Below are 17,690 nucleotides of genomic sequence, written 5' to 3'. Positions count from 1 at the left end.
TGGCTTCGTAATTAAAGCACCCCTTAACGCCTCCACACCGGGGAATGCAGCTCACCTGCGCTGCGCTGCTGGGGGCGGCGTGTGCGCGGCGCTGCCGGTGCAGCTGTGCACGCTCCCGCGCTCCTCTTCGCACGCCCCTCTGCACACCCCTTGCGATGCCCCCCCCCTTTGCACACCCCTTGCGATACCCCCCCCTTTGCACACCCCTTGGGATGCCTCCTCCTTTGCACACCCCTTGCGATGCCCCCCCCTTTGCACGCCCCTTTGCACGCCCCTTGGGATGCCCCCCCCTTTGCACACCCCTTGCGATGCCCCCCCCCGCACGCCCCTTTGCACGCCCCCCCGCTCCCCCCTCCGCAAGGCTCTGTACAGAAGCAGCTCGCCGCGCCGCCGCGGCTGCCCGGTGCCCCCCCGCCGCCCCGGCCCCGCGCAGTCTCGGCGGCGGCCGCGAGGGGGGGGGCCGCGCTCTTCCCGCCGGCTCCGCGGCCGCCGAGGGACCCCCCCCGCCGCCCGCCGCGGGGGGCGGCCCGGCCCCGGGGCGCAGCGGCCTGCGGCGGGCCCCAGCCCACGGCGGGGAGAAACTTCTGCGGGCCGCCAGCAAGGGGGGGCCGGGCGGAGAGGGGCGCACGGGGCTCCTCGCACCCCCCCGTTCCGGCGGGCCCCGCTCCGGCTGCCGAGAGCCGCGTCTCCGGCCGGCGGCGGCCCGGCCCCCCGGGGCGCAGCGGGGCGGCCCCACCGACCCCCCCCGCCCCGCTCCCGCGCAGGTGAGCCCGGCGGCGCCGCCCCCGCCCAGCCCCGGCTCGCCCGTCCGTCTGTCCGTCCGCCCGCGCCGCCGCAGCCCCCGGCACAGCGCCCGGCTGCCCCGGGGGAGCGCTGCTGCTGCTGCAGCCGCGGCGGCGGCGGGCGGGGGCGGCGGCCGCCCCCGGGGCGGCGATGCGGCGGGGGCGGCCGTGAAGCGGGGCCGGCGGGGACCCCCCCCCCCCCCGCGGGGCGCCCGGCCCCGCCGCCGGGCGGGCGGAGGGAGCCGCGCAGCGGAGGGGAGCGGGCGGGCGCGGGGGGAGTGGTTACCGGCTCCGCCGCGACACCCCGGCCCCCCCGCCCCGCTCAGCCGCCCCTCTCCAAATAAATCAGCACCATGACTACTTCTGGGCATGGAACAAAGAGGATGCTCTCCCGGGGCCCCGCGCTGCTCCTGGCGCCGCTGCTGCTCCTGTGCCGAGGTAACCCCCAGCTCCGCGACCCCGACCCCGTGCTCCTGTTTTTTTTTTTTTTTTTAACTCTTTTTATTGATTTTATTCCCCCCCCCCCCCCCTTGTTTTTACTTTATGCCTCTTTCCCCCTTCCCAGCCCTCCCGCCGACGTGGCCGCGGGGCCCCCCCCGGGCGCTCGGCGCTGCCCTGCGCCCCGCGGATGCGGCACCCGTACCCCCCCCCCCCCCCCCGGGCTCACAAAGTTGTCCCCGTCCATCTCTATCGCGACAGCCCCCCCGCTGCGTCCACGGTCGCCTCCCCGTGTCCCCCCCCCCCCGCGTGTCGCGGGCTCCCGGCCCCCCTGCGCGGGGGCTGCCCCGCGGCTTCGGCCGCTGCCGGCTTGGGGGGAAAAAGGAAAAGTTTGGGCTTCGCGGAGCGGCCGGGGGCGGGGAGCGGCCGGGGGCCGGGGCTCCCGCGGGGCTGCGACCCCCGCGCCCGCCGCTGCTCCTCGCCGCCGGGGGCTGCGCCGGGGGGGGGGGGGGGTCCGGGAGTTCAGTCTCTTCGGTAAAATAACGCTGGTGCCGCCTTTCCTGCGCTTCGTTTTAAGCGGCGTGGGTTTCCCCCGGCTGGCGGGGAGCAGGATCAGGCCCTTAGGTGAGCTGAGGTGGGATTTCCTAATTGCGGCCAGCTGCCAGGCAGCACGCCTGCGGCTTGAGAGAGCGCGGCTCGCAGCGTCTCTCTCTTTTTTTCTTTTCTTTCTCTTTTTCTTATTCCCCCCCCCCCCAGCTGAACTCGGGAGCAGCCTTTTGGGTCCCAATTGCGGGTGTTTGCCGGGGAAAGGCTCACCCCCAGGCCGGCAAGCCGGAGCGCTGCCCCTGGGAAAGTCTTTCGCAAGACTTCTCTCCTGGCACGTTTTTCTCTGCTTGCTCGTGTGAGCTCCCTGGCAGATGTTGTTCTTAATAAATAGGGGTTGTTAAAAGCAAATTAGTTAAGGCGCATCGGTGCTGAAGTTACTCAGCGATTCGTTTGCCTTTACTGCTGCTCGGGATGGTGCTCGCGTTTGGCCGTAGCGTGGAGCCTGGGCTGCTGGGGAAACTTCGCCGGGGCTTTAGGGATACGCCAAAAAGGATTTTAGGTGAAAAAGGAGCGATCCGTGAGAGGGGTAAAAGCAGCAGCTGTCGTTCCTGGGGAGGGCACAGGGAACGTGTTGTGGTAGGGAAGCGTTTCAGGAAAGGTCCCTGCAGGGACAGCAGGAACGATTTGGGAGAAAGGGGGGGACACACAGACATGATGGACAGAAGGGGGTCCTTGCTCTGCTTGCCCTAAAAAGCCCTGCTCGCCCCTGCCCTCCAGCTCCCTCCTTCCCCTGGGGTATGTGCAGCCATGGCGGCACTTGGAAATCCTGTTGAGCAGGACATGGGGAGCGGGGTGCCGAGCGTGGGGTGCCAGGTTTGGGGTGCCGGGCACAGAAAGTGGGGTGCAGGTCGTGGGGAGTGGGGCACTGAGCACGGGACACAGAGCGCGGGCTGCCTGCGGGTCCGTACTGCCCCGGCCGAGCGATGGCTTTCTGTTGCCAGCACGATGCCCTGCGCTCGGTGAAGCTCTCCTTTCATTCGAGGAGAGAGCCAAGAGCAGCAAAGGAGCAGGTTTTCTGGTGGTGTTTTTTTTTTTTTTTTTTTTTTTATTGCTTTGTCACATTAATGATAATCTTTTCTCTGATATTCCCCCCTCCCGTCTCCTCCTGTGTGGGTAGCTACCATGGTGAGATTGGGCTGTGGGTGTAATTCTTCCAGTGCTCAGAGTGCTTAAACATATGGAAACCCACTTCGAAACAGTTTGTGGCTGCAAACCTACCGTCGTACCCATCCCTCTCCCCTGCTCTCTGAATGCCTCCCTGCACAGTGTGCGCATCAGAAACTTGCCGTGCGCTTTCAGCTCAAGCTGTGAATAACGAATCCGTTCCCAGCCTGCGCCTCTTTCTCCTCTCTAGGCTGTAGCATCCCTTTGCTTTCGTAGCGGAGCGCTGCCCCTGCCCTGTCCCACCCCTGGCGTGGACCACAGCAACGGCTGCGTGTGGAGAGGGGGTTTGGGATCTGGGGAAGCCTCTTCCGAAAGGCGAGTGGCGGCAGTGCCCGGGAACGCCTCCCGCCGGGGCTGCGCTGACCTTGCTGCGGCTCGCTGGGCTCCAAGTCGCCTTTCTCTTCTGGATTACAGGGGTTAACGAACCACATCTTGGTTTGGGTTGTTGCAGACGGGAGAGACACCTGCGTGAGCCATGCCGCGGTGCTGCCATCTCTGCAAAGCTCCCAGCTCACACAGACGGTCGTGTTGGGCACTTGCCATTTTTCTCTATTTATTTGCCGTTGCTCCCTTCTCCCTTGCCGGGGCCGGCTCTGGGCAGGCTGTGTTTCGGGGACCGGAGGTGCGCCGGGCTGGGTTCCTCCAGCCTCTTCAAAGCGGGTGGCATTTGTTCACCTGTCAGGCAGGTCCCCTAAACAGATTTGTGAAGGTCCAATTAAGAGATCACTCTCCTGTCCCCGGGTCTCTGGCGGCCCGGCTGCTGGCGCGCGCGCGGCCGCGAGCAGAGGGTGTGCGTGTGTGTTTGGCAGCCAAGGGCCGCTCACGCCGAGCTCGAGGATGTCTCTTGCTGGCAGCAGGCCCCCATTTGTTGCTGGCATCTAGGCAGGGTTTTTGGCCGCCTTCCTTGCTGGCGGCGGCCGAGCTGTCTCCGAGGCTATATGAATAGGTATCCTGCGAATGACCTGGATGAATTACCTGAATGTTTTGTTTTCCTGCCTGATGCCATCTCACCGGCTCGCTCCCCTGCCTTGCGCGTGGGCAGCGCCGTGCACCCCGGAGCCGGCGTGGGATCGCGGGGCTGGCTGCTGACGGTGGGGGGTACGGCAGCGCGGGGACGGGGCGGGCAAAGCTCATTGAACAAACCGACTCCTTCAGCCCCTGTAAAATGCACTTGGGCTGTCGTGATCCCTGCGTGAGGAAGGACCTGCAAATTGCTTTTAGGCTCTGGCTCCAGGGAGGTGTGGGTGGAGAGACATTATGCGTGTTTTATTATGTGTCCCTGTATCGCTCTACATAATATGGAGGCACTTTTTATGCAGAGGCTCTTCAGGAACAAAAATGAAAGACCTGTATTATCTGCTGTACAATAGGTTTGCAGAATGTGATCATACAAACTGTTGAAATGTAGGTTATTTTCCCCAGTAATGTGGGGAAATGATTTCACCATTTTATGCAATGGCCGTCCAAACTGATGTGGTTTGGGGAATAGTGTGGTGGGGGGAGAAGTCTGAAGTTGTTATACTGCCTCTTGCTCCAGCATCCATTAGAGCAATATATTTCAGATATTCTGATTTTACTTCCCATCAGTGTAAATCTAGAGCAGCTCCTCTGAAGTCAGGGAAGCTGCTCTGGATTTATGCATCACCACCGTGATCGGCGTTGGGCTCTCTGGGAATGCAGGAGGCAACTGTGTGACTTGCCCTGTGCGGCATTTTTCACTTCAAAAATCTCCTGTCGCTGATGCTGCAGCCTCCGTTGTATATTTGAAATGGGGAAGTCCACATCACTCCCTGTTTTTGGGTTTTGATTATTTTGTTCGATTTGTCAGGCTTGGTCGCAAAGCTCCCTTCACTGACATGTGACTCTTTGGCTGATCAATAGGGTCTCTTGAGGTTTGAATGCCAAAATAGTTACATTAAAAAAAAAAAAAATCAATAAAGTGCAATTAATTTGCTGTATTTTATTACTGGGAATGAGAGGTGCTTCAAGAATCTCACTCCAAGCCTTATTATCTCCGTGTTTAAAGCAGCTTAGCGTGGCGAGGAAGGTACGAACCCGGGAGCAGCTGTAGGAGGTCAGGGCAGAGGGTCGCCGAGAGCCGGACACGGTTTGTGTCTCAGGCAGGATTTTTGGATCAGGGATGCATTCCTGAGCCAGAGATGGCATCCATTTATTTAATTGCTGTGATGGGTTTGCCATCATGGATTTGGTTACTCTTTGAGCCCGGGCAGATGTCTGGTGTGCACAGCATCTCTGGGCAATGACTCTCTTGTTTCAAAGAGCCTGCAGAGCGGAGCCTGTGCACCGCCAAGTGTGGCAGGGATTTGAGCTACATAGCGTTTTAGGCTACATTGGGTTTTGCCGTTTGTGCCTATGGGATGGAGATTTCCACCCTGGAGACCCCACTGTGACCCGGGTTCCTCCTGCCCTTCTCCGTAGCTCCTCAGAAATGTGCTTGGAAGCCAGGCTGCTCAGGAGACCCGTGCTGGCGGCGGTCCCAGGAGGGTCCCTTTGCTGAAAGGTGGAGGAAGCAAAGGGTATCGTTACTCGTAGCGTTGGGTTGTGACAACTCAAGGTGCTGCTCTTCCTGACCTCGGCGGTTGAAGCTGATATGAAGCACGAGTTCTGCCGTGACGGAGAGGTGGCTTCACTGAGCGATGCATCTCGCTCATGCAGGTGGCTGCCAACCTGTCCTATCTCGGAGGTGCGACCGGAGAGCAAAGGGGAGGTGGCAATCTCCTACATCCCGTGGGAAGCAAGTGGAACTAAAATCTGGCCTTAATAAACATCCCACTGAATGAGAAGCCATCCCACTGAAATAAATACTGTCAGCTCAACAAATTAAATTCACTGAACTTGATTCCCCTTTCTCCCCCCGCCTAAATATAACTAATGTTTGTTAATGACAAGCGGTGACTTGATTTGTTGGCACAGCATTAGCACTTACCCCTGTCAGTGGCTCAGCTGATGCGCTGGCACGTGGTGGGAGCAGAGATGCTTTCCCGACTACGGCTGTCAAAAGTGCCACGGAGGCTGGGGAGTGCGAGTTACCATGTGGTGCTCTAGATGTCGTGGAAGATGCTTCGATTTTATGCTGTCGGGAGTTTCCCAGCTGGCATTTCAGAGGAAGCCGTTCCCACGTGAGGATGGGCAGGCAGAAATGACAAGCAAAGAGGTCCTCTGAGATAGCTTACAGGGCTGGACGGGGATTTCTTGGCGTCTGCTTTCCCTGGGTATTCCCATTCCCCTCCGTGACGTAGAGTGCTGCAATGGGAAGTAAAGCAAGTGCTGCTGGGAGTGTCTGCGGTGGGTAGATTCAATGGGGAAGGACTTCGCTATTTGCACAGTACTTTGCACGATGGACTTCAGTCTCAGATGCAATGTAAATATTAACGTTTCTTCAATGCTATCCAAAAATTCTCTTGCAGCACACTTTCAGCTTTTCTTTGTTTACATAAACGTGTTTGCTTCTGACAGCATTCAGAAAGCTTCATGAATTTATGATGTGCTCTAGATTCCAGCACACTTTCTTTTTTCTTTTTTCTTTTTCCCACCCCACCCCCCACCCCCCCCAAAACGCTCTTTCTTCCCAAATTTTGGTGATGAAATGGCAAGAGGTACGCATATTTCAGCAGGCTATTGAGAGGCAATGTAAACACCATCTTTCATGGAAAATCAGTTTGTTCAAGTTCAAAAGCAGCCCAGCCTCCCCACTTGATCAATTTGCTTGTCATAGGAGATGATTTTAAAAGTGGCGATTACGTCCTATCTTGTCTCTTGCAACTTCAGGCAAGGAGAGAAAAATGAAGTGTAGCATTTGATTTTAACTCTGTTTTTTCTGATTTTTTTTTTTTGGTGATGGTGGTAGTCAGGGGTGAAGCAAAGGGGTGCCCTGAGGGGGTGAGGGATAGCCAGGAACAGAGGGGTTTCCACGAGGCTGCTGTCTGCTGAGTAGGCTAATTGGAAACTGCGTGTAAACCAGCTCTGCTCATCTCGCTGTGCCTGCACCAGCTGGCCCTCGAGAGCCGCTCTGCCCCATCGCTTCCCCCACGGTGGAGGAGGAGACCTGCAACGGCACAAGGATGGGCTTCTAGTGAGAAAGATGCTAAATCTTGGGGAGAAGGGGGCTTGGGGCTCTGCTGTTGCATGGCCATGTCCTCCTGTCCCAGGGCATCGTGCTGCCCTCGGGTTAAAGACTCTGCAGGGACCAGAGGTATGATTATGGGGAGAAGATGGTGTAAAACTACCCGTGTTAGGCAGCCCTAGCTTAACAGCAGTGATAGTGCCACAAAGCTGCCCTAGATGGAAAGAAATGCTGGAAAAACCCCACGGATGCAATTCAAACTGGGGCTAAATGGAGAAGCAGGGACTGAAATCCTTATTCTGGCCAAGCCGAGGGGCTCGGGAGGCTCCAGAGATGGCGTTCCCACTGGGACAACCCCATGGGTGGTGTGGGAGATGGTGCCTCTGGCCAAGGAGGTCCCGAGCCCGTTTACCTGTACAGGGGTGACACCGTACCCTAAATACACAGCATTGGGAGGGTTTGGTCAGCTGCCGAGGGAGCTCCAGGGGGATCGGCCTGGGGAGGGACAGCATTTCTGCTAGAGAGGGGGGGAAATGTCATCCTCGCTACCCAAGAAATCCTTCAGAAAATTAAATTAGAGGTGCAGATATCTTTGGGGTTTTTTTGTTTTGCTTGTATGGGAACATCTCAAAAACAGATGGCAAAGCAGAGATTTATTTTCCGTTAAGTGCAGAGGGCTGGTGCACAGGACCTTATCTGCTTGTGGGCCCTGTAATAAACCTGCCAGCAGGTGATTTAAATCCAGTTTTTCTGATGGGGAGAGTAGTAGAAGGAACAAGGTTTATGTTACTTACAAATTTTATGAGCGATATTAGATTTTTAAGATGCAGGAATGATCAGGGCATGGCTCTGTAGCACCGGAGACTTTCATTCCTTTCATAAAGGATCTTCCCCGAGTCAGAAAAATTTTACATTATTTAGCAGTTGGGCTGCCGAAGCCAGCTGTTTGCATGAGTGACAGACGCAACTATTTTATATCTCAGTTTCGGAGTTGTTGTCAATTAGCCACAGCTTTTGCTTAGCAGCAAGACCTTTGCCACGATGGGGAGGGAGGGCTGCTTAATGGATGCTGCAGCTCTTGAAACAAACATTTATGCTGTAGCTCAAAAAAAAGATGAAACTCGCACCAAAAAAAGACAGAGTCCGTGCACCGTAAAAGGGAACCCTTGAGCAGATGGAGCAGGTTTCTATGCAACGAGCAGTAATTAGAAACTCAGCAAATAGTTGGTAGCTGGTGACTGTCTTTGGTACCCATATTTTTGGTAGAAAAAGGAGCAAGTCCAAAATGAGTTTTGGAAGGAGCTGGTCTGGATGTGTGCGTGGGGCAAGTCCCCGGCTGGTGCGAGGGCCCGGTGTGGCGAGAGGCAACAGCCATCCGCCCTCGGTGCCTCTGGCCCTGACCCTGCGGGGCTACGGCAGTCTGAAATGTCACTGGTGGTTTTGAAAGGCACTTAGAGAGCCGGGGGTAGAGGGCCGATAAACGCAGAAAGTCTGATTGTCTTTCACTGAGTGCAAGAAGGACACGACGCAGACCCGCACAATGAAACAGGCTTTTAAAACGTTGCAACAGAGGCATCGAGAGAGGATGGTAAAAGCTCACTGGAAGCAGGGGAGCTCTGTCAGGGCAAGCTCGAAGGCCAGCGTGCCTCAGCCATCCCCAAATCACGAGAATTAGAGCTGGAAAAGTTGGCGAATAAGCCGCCTTTCCCGTCTCCAACGGTTGTTGGGTACAGTCTGTTCCGGAGCGTGGCTGGTTTTCAGAGATGCAGGCAGCAGGACTTCTGCTGCTTCCTTTGGCAGAGCGTTTCACAGCCTATTAGACCTCTCCCGTATTCCGCCTACGTTTTGTCTTCTCTGCTTCGTTCCGTCGTTTATTGGATGACCTGAATCCACAACTTCCCATCCTTATCACCCATCCAAAGCCAAACTCGGGCAAATCTGCAGAACAGGGACAAATGCTTAAACAGCGAGTGGGAAATGCGCCGAAAGAAGGAGCTGAGCCTGGCATGTAAATACATTTACAGTTGGAGGTTATTTGGAGAATAAAGGGCAAGGACTTGAAATGCATGTGGTGATGAGCCATAGATTATGCTCTGAAGATACTCAGAAGGCAGTTACAGTCACACTATCTAATTCATCTCCCACTAAGACGTTCTCTTCCAAGGTGTTTGGAAATAATGGAGTAGCTTAGTTACTAACATTATTAAATCCTCATCTCTGACAGCTACGAGAATTAATATACAAAGGTTTCCTCCTTTTTTTTTTTTTTTTTAAATGCAGCTCCGTTACTCATTTCCTGTCTTTCGCTTAGGAGTAGCCCACTGAAAGTTATTAGCATATGAGTATTGGTGCAAAAAAGGCTAAACTCCATTAAAAAAGAGAAAAAGGCAAGAGAAAAACAGAAGATAGCATGAATTTTATTGCAGTTGAGGCTTTTTTTCTTTTCAAATATTAATCATTCATCATTCTTCCATCTGTAGATCTCAAAGGGCTTCAGAGAAGAGAGCAGGCACCATCGAAGACGTGGTCCGTGCTCTCCCATCGTCCCCAAGAGGGGCCCAGGGCAGCAGTCCCATGCCTAAGGCCCTGCTGGCAGGGAGAGCAGAGGTCTTGGGTGAAGCTGGGCTCTGGGGTTATTTTTTGAAGACAGCTGATTTTTTTTGTTTGGTTGGTTGGGGTTTTTTTTGGGTTTTTTTTTTTGTTTTTTTTTTTTTGTTTTTTTTTTTTTTAATTTTTGTGCTGTTCTTTGAGGAGTGAGGCTCCGCTCAGATGGGAGGCTGCCGAGGTGGCGTGGCCAGTTCGTTGGCCACTGTGTGCTAAGCACTGGTCGGGCACCATCTCCTCCTCCATGTCTCAGCCCTGGCTTGTTCTGGCGGCTGAGCTGCTTGGCATCTCCAACCCCTGGGTGCTGCTGGGGCGTGTGGACGGGTGTCAGGGCTCTCTCGGGCTGCCCCAGCGTTGGCATTGCAGGGCTGAGCACCGTCACTTTGGGGAGGAAGGACAGGGCTGAATTAACACTTGTTTCTTTTGCCAAGTTGGATTTGCACAAGTGCTGTTAAAACTGTTATGGGAAGTCCTAAGCAGAAATGAAGAGATGGAGTTAATGTTCTTTATTGCTAAAATCAAAGACTGTCCTACAGAGCAGAGCCCAGCCCGTGGTGCCCACCCATCGCCTCCCTGGTGTGATGGAGCTGGGCAGCCCATGGGGATGGGGGACATCTTTTCAGGGACTGCACTGAGGAGCTGTTCTTCAGATGGGCCCTTTTAAAACCCGAAAGTCCCGCCACACCTTATTTCACCACAAAACCTTCCATATTTGCCACACCATTAGGGTCATAATGAGATTACTGATGTCTGCTGTAAGCCCTGAGGGATGTGAGGCTTTGATGAGCATCAGCTCCTGGGTGCAGCTTCAGCTATTTCTTACCAAGGTATCCTGCTCATCCAGAGTTAAAATATCTTCCTCCCTTTCTCTGAGCATATTGCAGCCCAACACATTAAATGCATTAGAAGGCTTTATTGCATTTAGCCAATTAACAAAAAGAGAAAGTCAAAGAGAAGTCATTGCTTTGGTTCTTACACCAACCAGCAAGCTTTTAGATGGTTTCTCAAACTCCCCTAGGGTCTCTGTCCCCATGCCTTCTTGCTTGCTGCATGGCAGTCCCCGGTAGCCGTCCCGTGGCCAGCGGTGCCTTTCACGGCCAAGTCCAAGTGTGTATCGGCAGCCAGGCTCCCCGTGTCCCCTGGCCGAATGCCCTGTGCAAGGCCCTTGCCTGCAAGGTGCAGAGTCCCCGCAAGGCTGTGCACGCCCCAGCAGCGAGCCCGTCCGACACAAGCAGTTTTCTTTGGTCCTGGCTGAAAAGCCCTCAGCCCTCCTGTGTGCTTGTGGTCTAACGTGCTTAAAAAGCCACTGATAAATTGCAGCTCTCCCGGCTGCTCCCGATGTGTGGCTGATGCTTGGCTCTGGCTGAAGGTTGGGTGGGGAGGGCGTCTGCAGATGGCCGGGCTGATTCACTGCCATTTCGGCTGGCCACGTTGACTCATGTTGGAGGCAGCGGTCACCATGGGACTGTGGCCGTATGGAGCAAAGGGCTGAGAGCAGAAGCAGCCCCAGCTCTAATGGGTATCCGTCAAAATGCTCAGCCTGCTTAGGTGTGCGGGGTCTGGGAACTGCCACATCAGACTCCAGTCTGTGGGACTCCATCATCTGAGTTATTATCTCCAAAACACAGTTATCTCCCTGAATGGCAGTCTCCTATTGAAAACGATCTCTTTCAGCAGGGCACTTGCATTTATTTACTGCACAGCTTCTCCCATTAGTATAATCATTACTCCTTGGACTGGGTTTGAATTCAGAGCATCCCACTGTGGTACTTAAAGAATTAATTACAGCGATTAAAGAATTCCTCTAAAGACTTCTATGAATTGGTCTGGTTGAAGTGTTTTAGCTTTGCTTCAATTGGTGCAGCTCTTGTCAAAGGATTGTGAGAAAATGCATGGGTCAGTGATTTAGATTAGGCAAATTACGTTAGAAAAATTGATTTGATTTAGAAAGTGAGCTTTCAGATCACAGGGAATTGCCTGCTTCTTCCTCTGCTGTGCTGCTTCTCCCTGAAGATGAGCAGAGGCAGATAATTCAGGGTTAAAGTAAGTGGCTATTGTAAAAGGTTTGTCTGAGAGCAAACGAGAGATGGGTTGACACATATCTTTAGATAAACGATTATTGACCCATATATTGCTATGTGTGCATCAGCTGGAGATACGGGCAGATGGGGACGCTTATGAACAGCACTAATAGGCAGTTCGTGTGGCTTGCTAAAGAATTTGGTCCTTATTTTTAGGTTTGAGTTTGTTTTTTTTCCCAGAAATGGCTTTTCTGTACGGCATACCTTCAGAGCCAGCGCGGATCTGGGAACGCGTGCTGTGCGGCTGCCTTTGCCAGCCCAGTGCCTGCCTTGCCGGGCTCTGTGCTTAGTCATTCCTGGGGCTGGGAGTTTGCTTTTCATGGTTTTTTTACTTCCTCGGATCAAACTGAGTGTTTCCTCCCTCTGTCTCTCATCCTCGTCTTAAAGGGGCTGCAGCCACGGGACAGTGCCCAACAGCGGGCGCAGCGGGCAGTGTCCGCTCGGAGGACCAGTTCCTGAAAAGCACCTTCTGAAAGAGCAGTTCCCTTCCCTGCATGCCAAGGAGTTTCTTCCAAGTTCTTCTCCTGACCAGCTGTGTTTTGCCTGTGAGAATGATGGGTTGCGAATGCAATGGCTGCTGGCCTGAGACCCAAAATGTTCACGGCCGTCCGTGAGTCGCTTACCACTGCGAATGGGCTCACCGAGTTCGTCAGGGTAGCAGGGATGAAGTTTGGCAGCAAGTGTTTCGGTTTTCACTTTGTAAAATTTCTCTTTTAAAAATAGTTAAAGAGATGGGTTTTGTCTAGCAATGCTTTTTGTTTCCTTGTCACCTCGCAGAACCCTTTAAATTCCAGCTTGTTTACTGGGATGTTGGAGAGGTCTCATTTTCAGTCTGGCTAGCGCTGGTGGCGTTTCTCTCCAAAGCATCACCACCATCTCCCTTGGCACGAAGATCCAGGTGTGGGGCTCCGGTGAGCCTGTGCCGTTCCCTTTTCCCCAGCGTGGGCACGAGAGAGGTGCAGGGCTCTTGCGGTGCCGACACGGTGGGGTGCACCCCGCGGCTCGGCGGGTGCATGCACGTCCCTGCGCCGTGCAGAGAGCCTCTTCCGTACCCCAGCCTCGGGCTGGGAAGCGAGATGGCGAGTGCAAGGAGAGAAAGGATGCTGGGGAGCGCTGGAATGGAGACTCCCGCCAGCAACCGAATTTAACGCTGCAAAAAAGAAGTTGCAAAAGTAGCAATCCATCTGTCCACTTAGTGGGAGAAACCTAAGATCATTTCACAGTAATCAGCCCCCTGGTGCTTAGAAAAACCAAAAATTCTGCAGGTTTTTGCTTTAATGTGGATAACTGGCAAAATCTAAAGCACATTAATGTGCTCAGAGTCTATGCAGCTTTTTTTTTTTTTAACTTCTTTTGACAAATAGAAGCTGTATCAAATTAAAAACTAATATAAGAAAAAATAGATTGCCTTTGCTTTTTAGATACCATGTATCTGCCATAACATTTCAGAGGTATTCTTTCCTCCCTGAAACTCTCCAGTTAATTACCAGCAGAGTTATCGGCAAGTGGATGTTTTTCTTTGCCGCAGGTACAGTTGGACGGTGAACATTGTCATCGTGTCATATCTCACAGTAATACATTCTCAAGGTGATGCATTATGCAGGTGCATTGCCATGCTATAGCTGCTTGGCTATATCAGTGTCTCCATTAAAACCCACAATATTCAGGGATTTTAATTTGGTTGTAAAAATCTTGCTCCAGGCACTGCCTCAGATGACAAAGTCTGGGACTGGTGGGGTTTTTTTGTAATCTCATTTTATTTTTTCATGCATTTCCTATTTTTTCCTTTCCCCTTAACTGTAAGAACATAGAGGAAACAAGCTCCAAAGGCTCTGCTTGATTCTTGCTTATGTGAATTGACAGACATTGAGTTGGAGGAAGATTGTAAAGATTTCTGCCTCCATGTGTTGAAACGGTCATTCCGATTAAAAGCGGGGTTACCAACGGTGGGGTTTGAACGTGGCAAGCTCGAAGGTGTCCTGAAGGAACACTTGTTGCAAGAAGTCTCTGGGGAGAGCTGTTCAGGGGGGACATTTCTGCAAGCCAGGTGCAGGGGATATGTTCCCACTGCCGCCGAAGGGATGCACCCGCTGGCCCCCGCCAAGGCTGTGGCTACCTGCGTCCGTGCCATGGGCTTGGCCCAGCGTTTGGGGGAGGCCGTGGTGTGCGGAGCTGGACGCTGAGGATGAGAGTGAGACGCAGCGGGGCTTTGCTTTGGGACCGGAGTCGCTGAATTGCAGCAGATGCTTTGCTGCCACACAACAATTTGTAATTAAAACACAACTTGCCGTCCTGATTAGATTAAGCAGTTAAATTCATTTGCAATATTTTTTTCCCCCTGCATTGTGTAATTAGCAGCATATGATGCTTATATTAGCTCAATTAAAAGTTATAATGATTAATTTGCACATCAAAGCCTCCCCATGAATCAACTGGTACAGCACACGGGAGCAAGCTCAATTACGCTGCGGTTGTGTGAAGTGCCCGCGTGAACACCGTACCCCGCCTGCCCCCGGGGCGCGACAGTTGCGGCACGATGGACGCTCCGGTGCGGTGGTTACCGGTGTTTGGGTCCTTCTGGAAGTCAGCAGTGTCCGTGTGCCCCGAGTCGCTCGATAAACGACAGGGCTGATGCTTGCCAGGACCTGGCAATTCCTTCCTTGCATCCGAGTCAGGGTGATGCATCCCAAAGCACGCGACTGACCGTCCACCTGGGAACACTTAAAAGTGATAAAGTGAAGGTTACCGGTGGTTCTTGTTGACGCCTTGTGAATATAAGCATTGTTCTAAGGTGTTTTGGCCAAATTCCGAATGTTTTACCCAGGTTAATCTTTGATTAACACGAGTTTTGCCTGAAGGCTTTCTAAGTCAGACTGGGGCTCTAGCTAGTGAAGGACCTCATTTAAGCAAGCCAAAACCAACAAGAAAACTACTATAAGCTAATTATAATGATTTTTTTTTCTTTCTTATGTAGTCATAATATTGTCTTTCTTTCCACCTTCTGCTGAGCTGTGAAAATACTCTGCAAAATGATATTTTTGAGTTGATGGAAAAGTACACCCCTGTCAACAATATTTTTCTATTGTTCATCAGAGAGAGGCTTCATAACAAAAGAGATCCGTGTTGGAAAAGCATGTCAGCTGCAAACAGTTTATTCAAAGTCTTTTCAAATAGCAGGGTCGGTTTATGAGTTCCTGCTCCAGCTGAAGATGAAATGCAGAACGTGGCTTCTAATCTTTCAGAGAAGTGGACGGGGCAGGTCATAATAATGTATTGCCATTTTCACAAAAGATGGATTTTATATTAAAAGTTCCAGTGGAAAAAGGTCTGGAGGTGTTAAAATATTTATATATTGTTTAAGTTACTGTATGAGGGTGCCGTCTCCTTCCCTACAGCGCTGTGGGGGTCGCAGACACATAAGCGAGCGGAAAATGAGCTCCCACCTTTTTTGGTCCACAAACGTGTCTGTGCGTACGTGTACGTGCGTGCGCTGACGTTAAATTGGCAGGGTGTTAAATGTTTCACTTTTCCAACCATCAATTTCAATTGAATTTCATAAGCCATTAAAGTTCTCCGCTGCTTCCTTTGCTGTTCCAGTTACGTGAGCTCCAGCCATTTAGCTGCAGGTCCTGGGGCATGATTGCTCTGTGGAGCAGCAAAAGTAAATTGGTTCCTGATGTAGAATCTTTCTATATATATATATCTTCTTCTTTGTTTTTTGGTGGTGTTTTTTTTTTTTTTTTTTTTTTTTTTTTAGTGTCTCTAACTCACTGTGAGTGATGATGTTGGGCTGATGATGCGAATCTTCAAGCTTGGCTTTCTCTGGTCCAGTTCTGGATCCCCCCAACAGCATCTTTTTTAAAAAGCTTTTGTGCCTAGCTTGAATGGCAAAATCTTATATGTAGAAGACGACGATTTCTTTTGTTGTTTATATATTATATTTAGAATCATGGTGGAAAGATTTGACTGGGTTTTTGGGTTTTCTCCCTGTAGATTTGAGATGTTTATGAGAATGATACTTATTTGGATCAAAGGAGATCTTCTGGCAGTCCTCTGACTTCATTTCAGTACTGGCAGTGTGACAAATAATGAAAAAGCAATCATTTCCCCTTCTCCCACTTTTATTCTCAGGATAAATGAATGGTTACTCTGTGCTCAAAAAAAATTGCTCATGGCCCTTACAAAAAAAAAAAAAAAAAATCCATAACACTCTTTAAATAGACGATTTGATCTTTTCTGTTGGTTTGTATTTTGCACTGGTGAGTGTCTTTGCTGCCAATCTGAGGCTAAACTTGACAAAGTTTACATGGAGGCTGAGCAGGTTGAGTCCGTGGGAAGGGAAACTGGATAAATCATTTCACTTCTTAAGAAAGCAGGTCCCGCGGCAGGAGCTGAGCAGCAGGGATGCAGCAGGGCCACGCTGCTATAGTCCACCGGTAGGACTGTTTTGTACAGCATAAAGCTAAAGAATTTGCCAAAATACAGAATGAATGGAAAAAAAGAGTAATTTTCATTTGCCACGTGTTTAAAATAGCTCAAGCATCTTCTGAAATGGGTGTGAGCGGCTGCGGAGACCTGCTGGGCAGGAGTTCACGGCTGCGCGTTCCTCCTCCAGCTGCCCCTGGGGGTTGATGAACAGAGGGAGGCGTCCACTGGTGCTTTGCCAGGATTTCTCTTTTTCTTTTCTTTCCTTGCTTTTATGGCAGTGAATATAAGGATGAACTGCTGTATTTTACATCTCTTCTCCCCTAGCAGCCAAACGGTGCTGTGCAATGGGCTGGCCTGGGTCTGCAACGGCTGCATGGGGGCACCGAGCTGGCTGCCCATCCCAAATACCGTGCACTCCACCTTCCCAGAGCATTAACCTGCTGTCGTTTCCAGCAAAGTCAGGCATAAAAGATTAGGCTGGACCTGTACTCCTTGTTTGGGGATAACTGCAGTGGTTTCATTCCTTTTTTTTTTTTTTTTTTAAAAATGCTGCTAATTGGTGCTTTCAGCCTCAGCTCCAGCTTAATGAAGGCTGCTGCCTGGGGATCATTGCAAACAGTTATGGAAATGTGTTTTAAATGCTCGGAGATGTGTTGTACTTTTCTCTTTATGGGCTTATTCCTTCAAAAAGGATAACTGTGCCCCGAGTCCCCACCTTCCCAGGACAAATGCTTTCCCGGAGCCCTGCAGTGGGGCTCTGGGCACCTCTGCAGCAGAGAGGGTCGATGGGGGTCAGTGCTAACGCCATGAGGAAGCCCAGCCAGTTGTGCTGAGGAAGCACCGTTTGCAGTCTATTTGCTTGATGCTCCAGATGGGGCCTTTGGATGCCAGGGATGGGGACTGACAGAATCCAACTTCCCTCCCACCCAGGGGAGGAGAGCATCCCTCCTCTTCTGACCTGCCCATCACAAGCGTCACTTGCTCAAGCCAGTGGCCCCATTAAATCAACAGGGCTGCTAATTGGATGCTAATGCAGTGCGCCTGCTACGGTCCTTGCTAATGCAATGGCTGAACCGCTCATGTTGGTCTGTCCGTCGGTCAGTGTGTGTCCCTCTTCACGGTGGGGACTCTGTGTTTGCACAGGGGCAGAGAAGCTTTAAACTGCCTAAAAGCAATGGAAAAGGGTCACTTGATGGGTTTTCATTCATGGCTGTTGGCTGTAGCCATATGTTCCCCAGGTTTGGAGGTGTGTGAGCCATTCCTGGTGCTCCTGGGGGGTTTGGACAAGGGCTTGTGGTTTATCCCAAGACGGAGAAACACCATCCAGTTGGACGTACGCTCTTGCAAGCCAGGCCAATTAATTCTGCTCCGGGCGTTGAGCCAGCGATGGTAGGAAGCAATGATGAATAGCCAGGCTGTCGCTCCTCCTCTGAGAGAGCATTTTGGGAGGTCAGGAGCGCCACGGTGGGTGTGTTTCCGGAACGGTTTGCAGCTCGTTTCTGT

The 17,690-nt window shown here is 52.3% G+C and overlaps 1 protein-coding gene across 1 annotated transcript in view; it reads left to right on the top strand.

Moving 5' to 3' along the window:
* Nucleotides 1–1,135: 1,135 nt before the first annotated feature.
* Nucleotides 1,136–17,690, top strand: part of TMEM132B (transmembrane protein 132B) — a gene marked incomplete at both ends in the record, with an annotated part of 254,308 nt that continues 237,753 nt past the window's right edge. Inside the window, one exon of the mRNA XM_082324682.1 lies at nucleotides 1,136–1,220. Coding sequence (XP_082180808.1) covers nucleotides 1,136–1,220 — 85 coding nt within the window. The remainder of the gene's footprint in view (nucleotides 1,221–17,690) is intronic.

The sequence above is a fragment of the Platalea leucorodia genome, assembly GCF_965183815.1.
Source record: "Platalea leucorodia genome assembly, chromosome: 12".
Taxonomy (NCBI): Eukaryota; Metazoa; Chordata; class Aves; order Pelecaniformes; family Threskiornithidae; genus Platalea; species Platalea leucorodia.
Note: the sequence above shows the minus strand (reverse complement) of the source record. Positions and strands in the feature narration are given on the sequence as shown.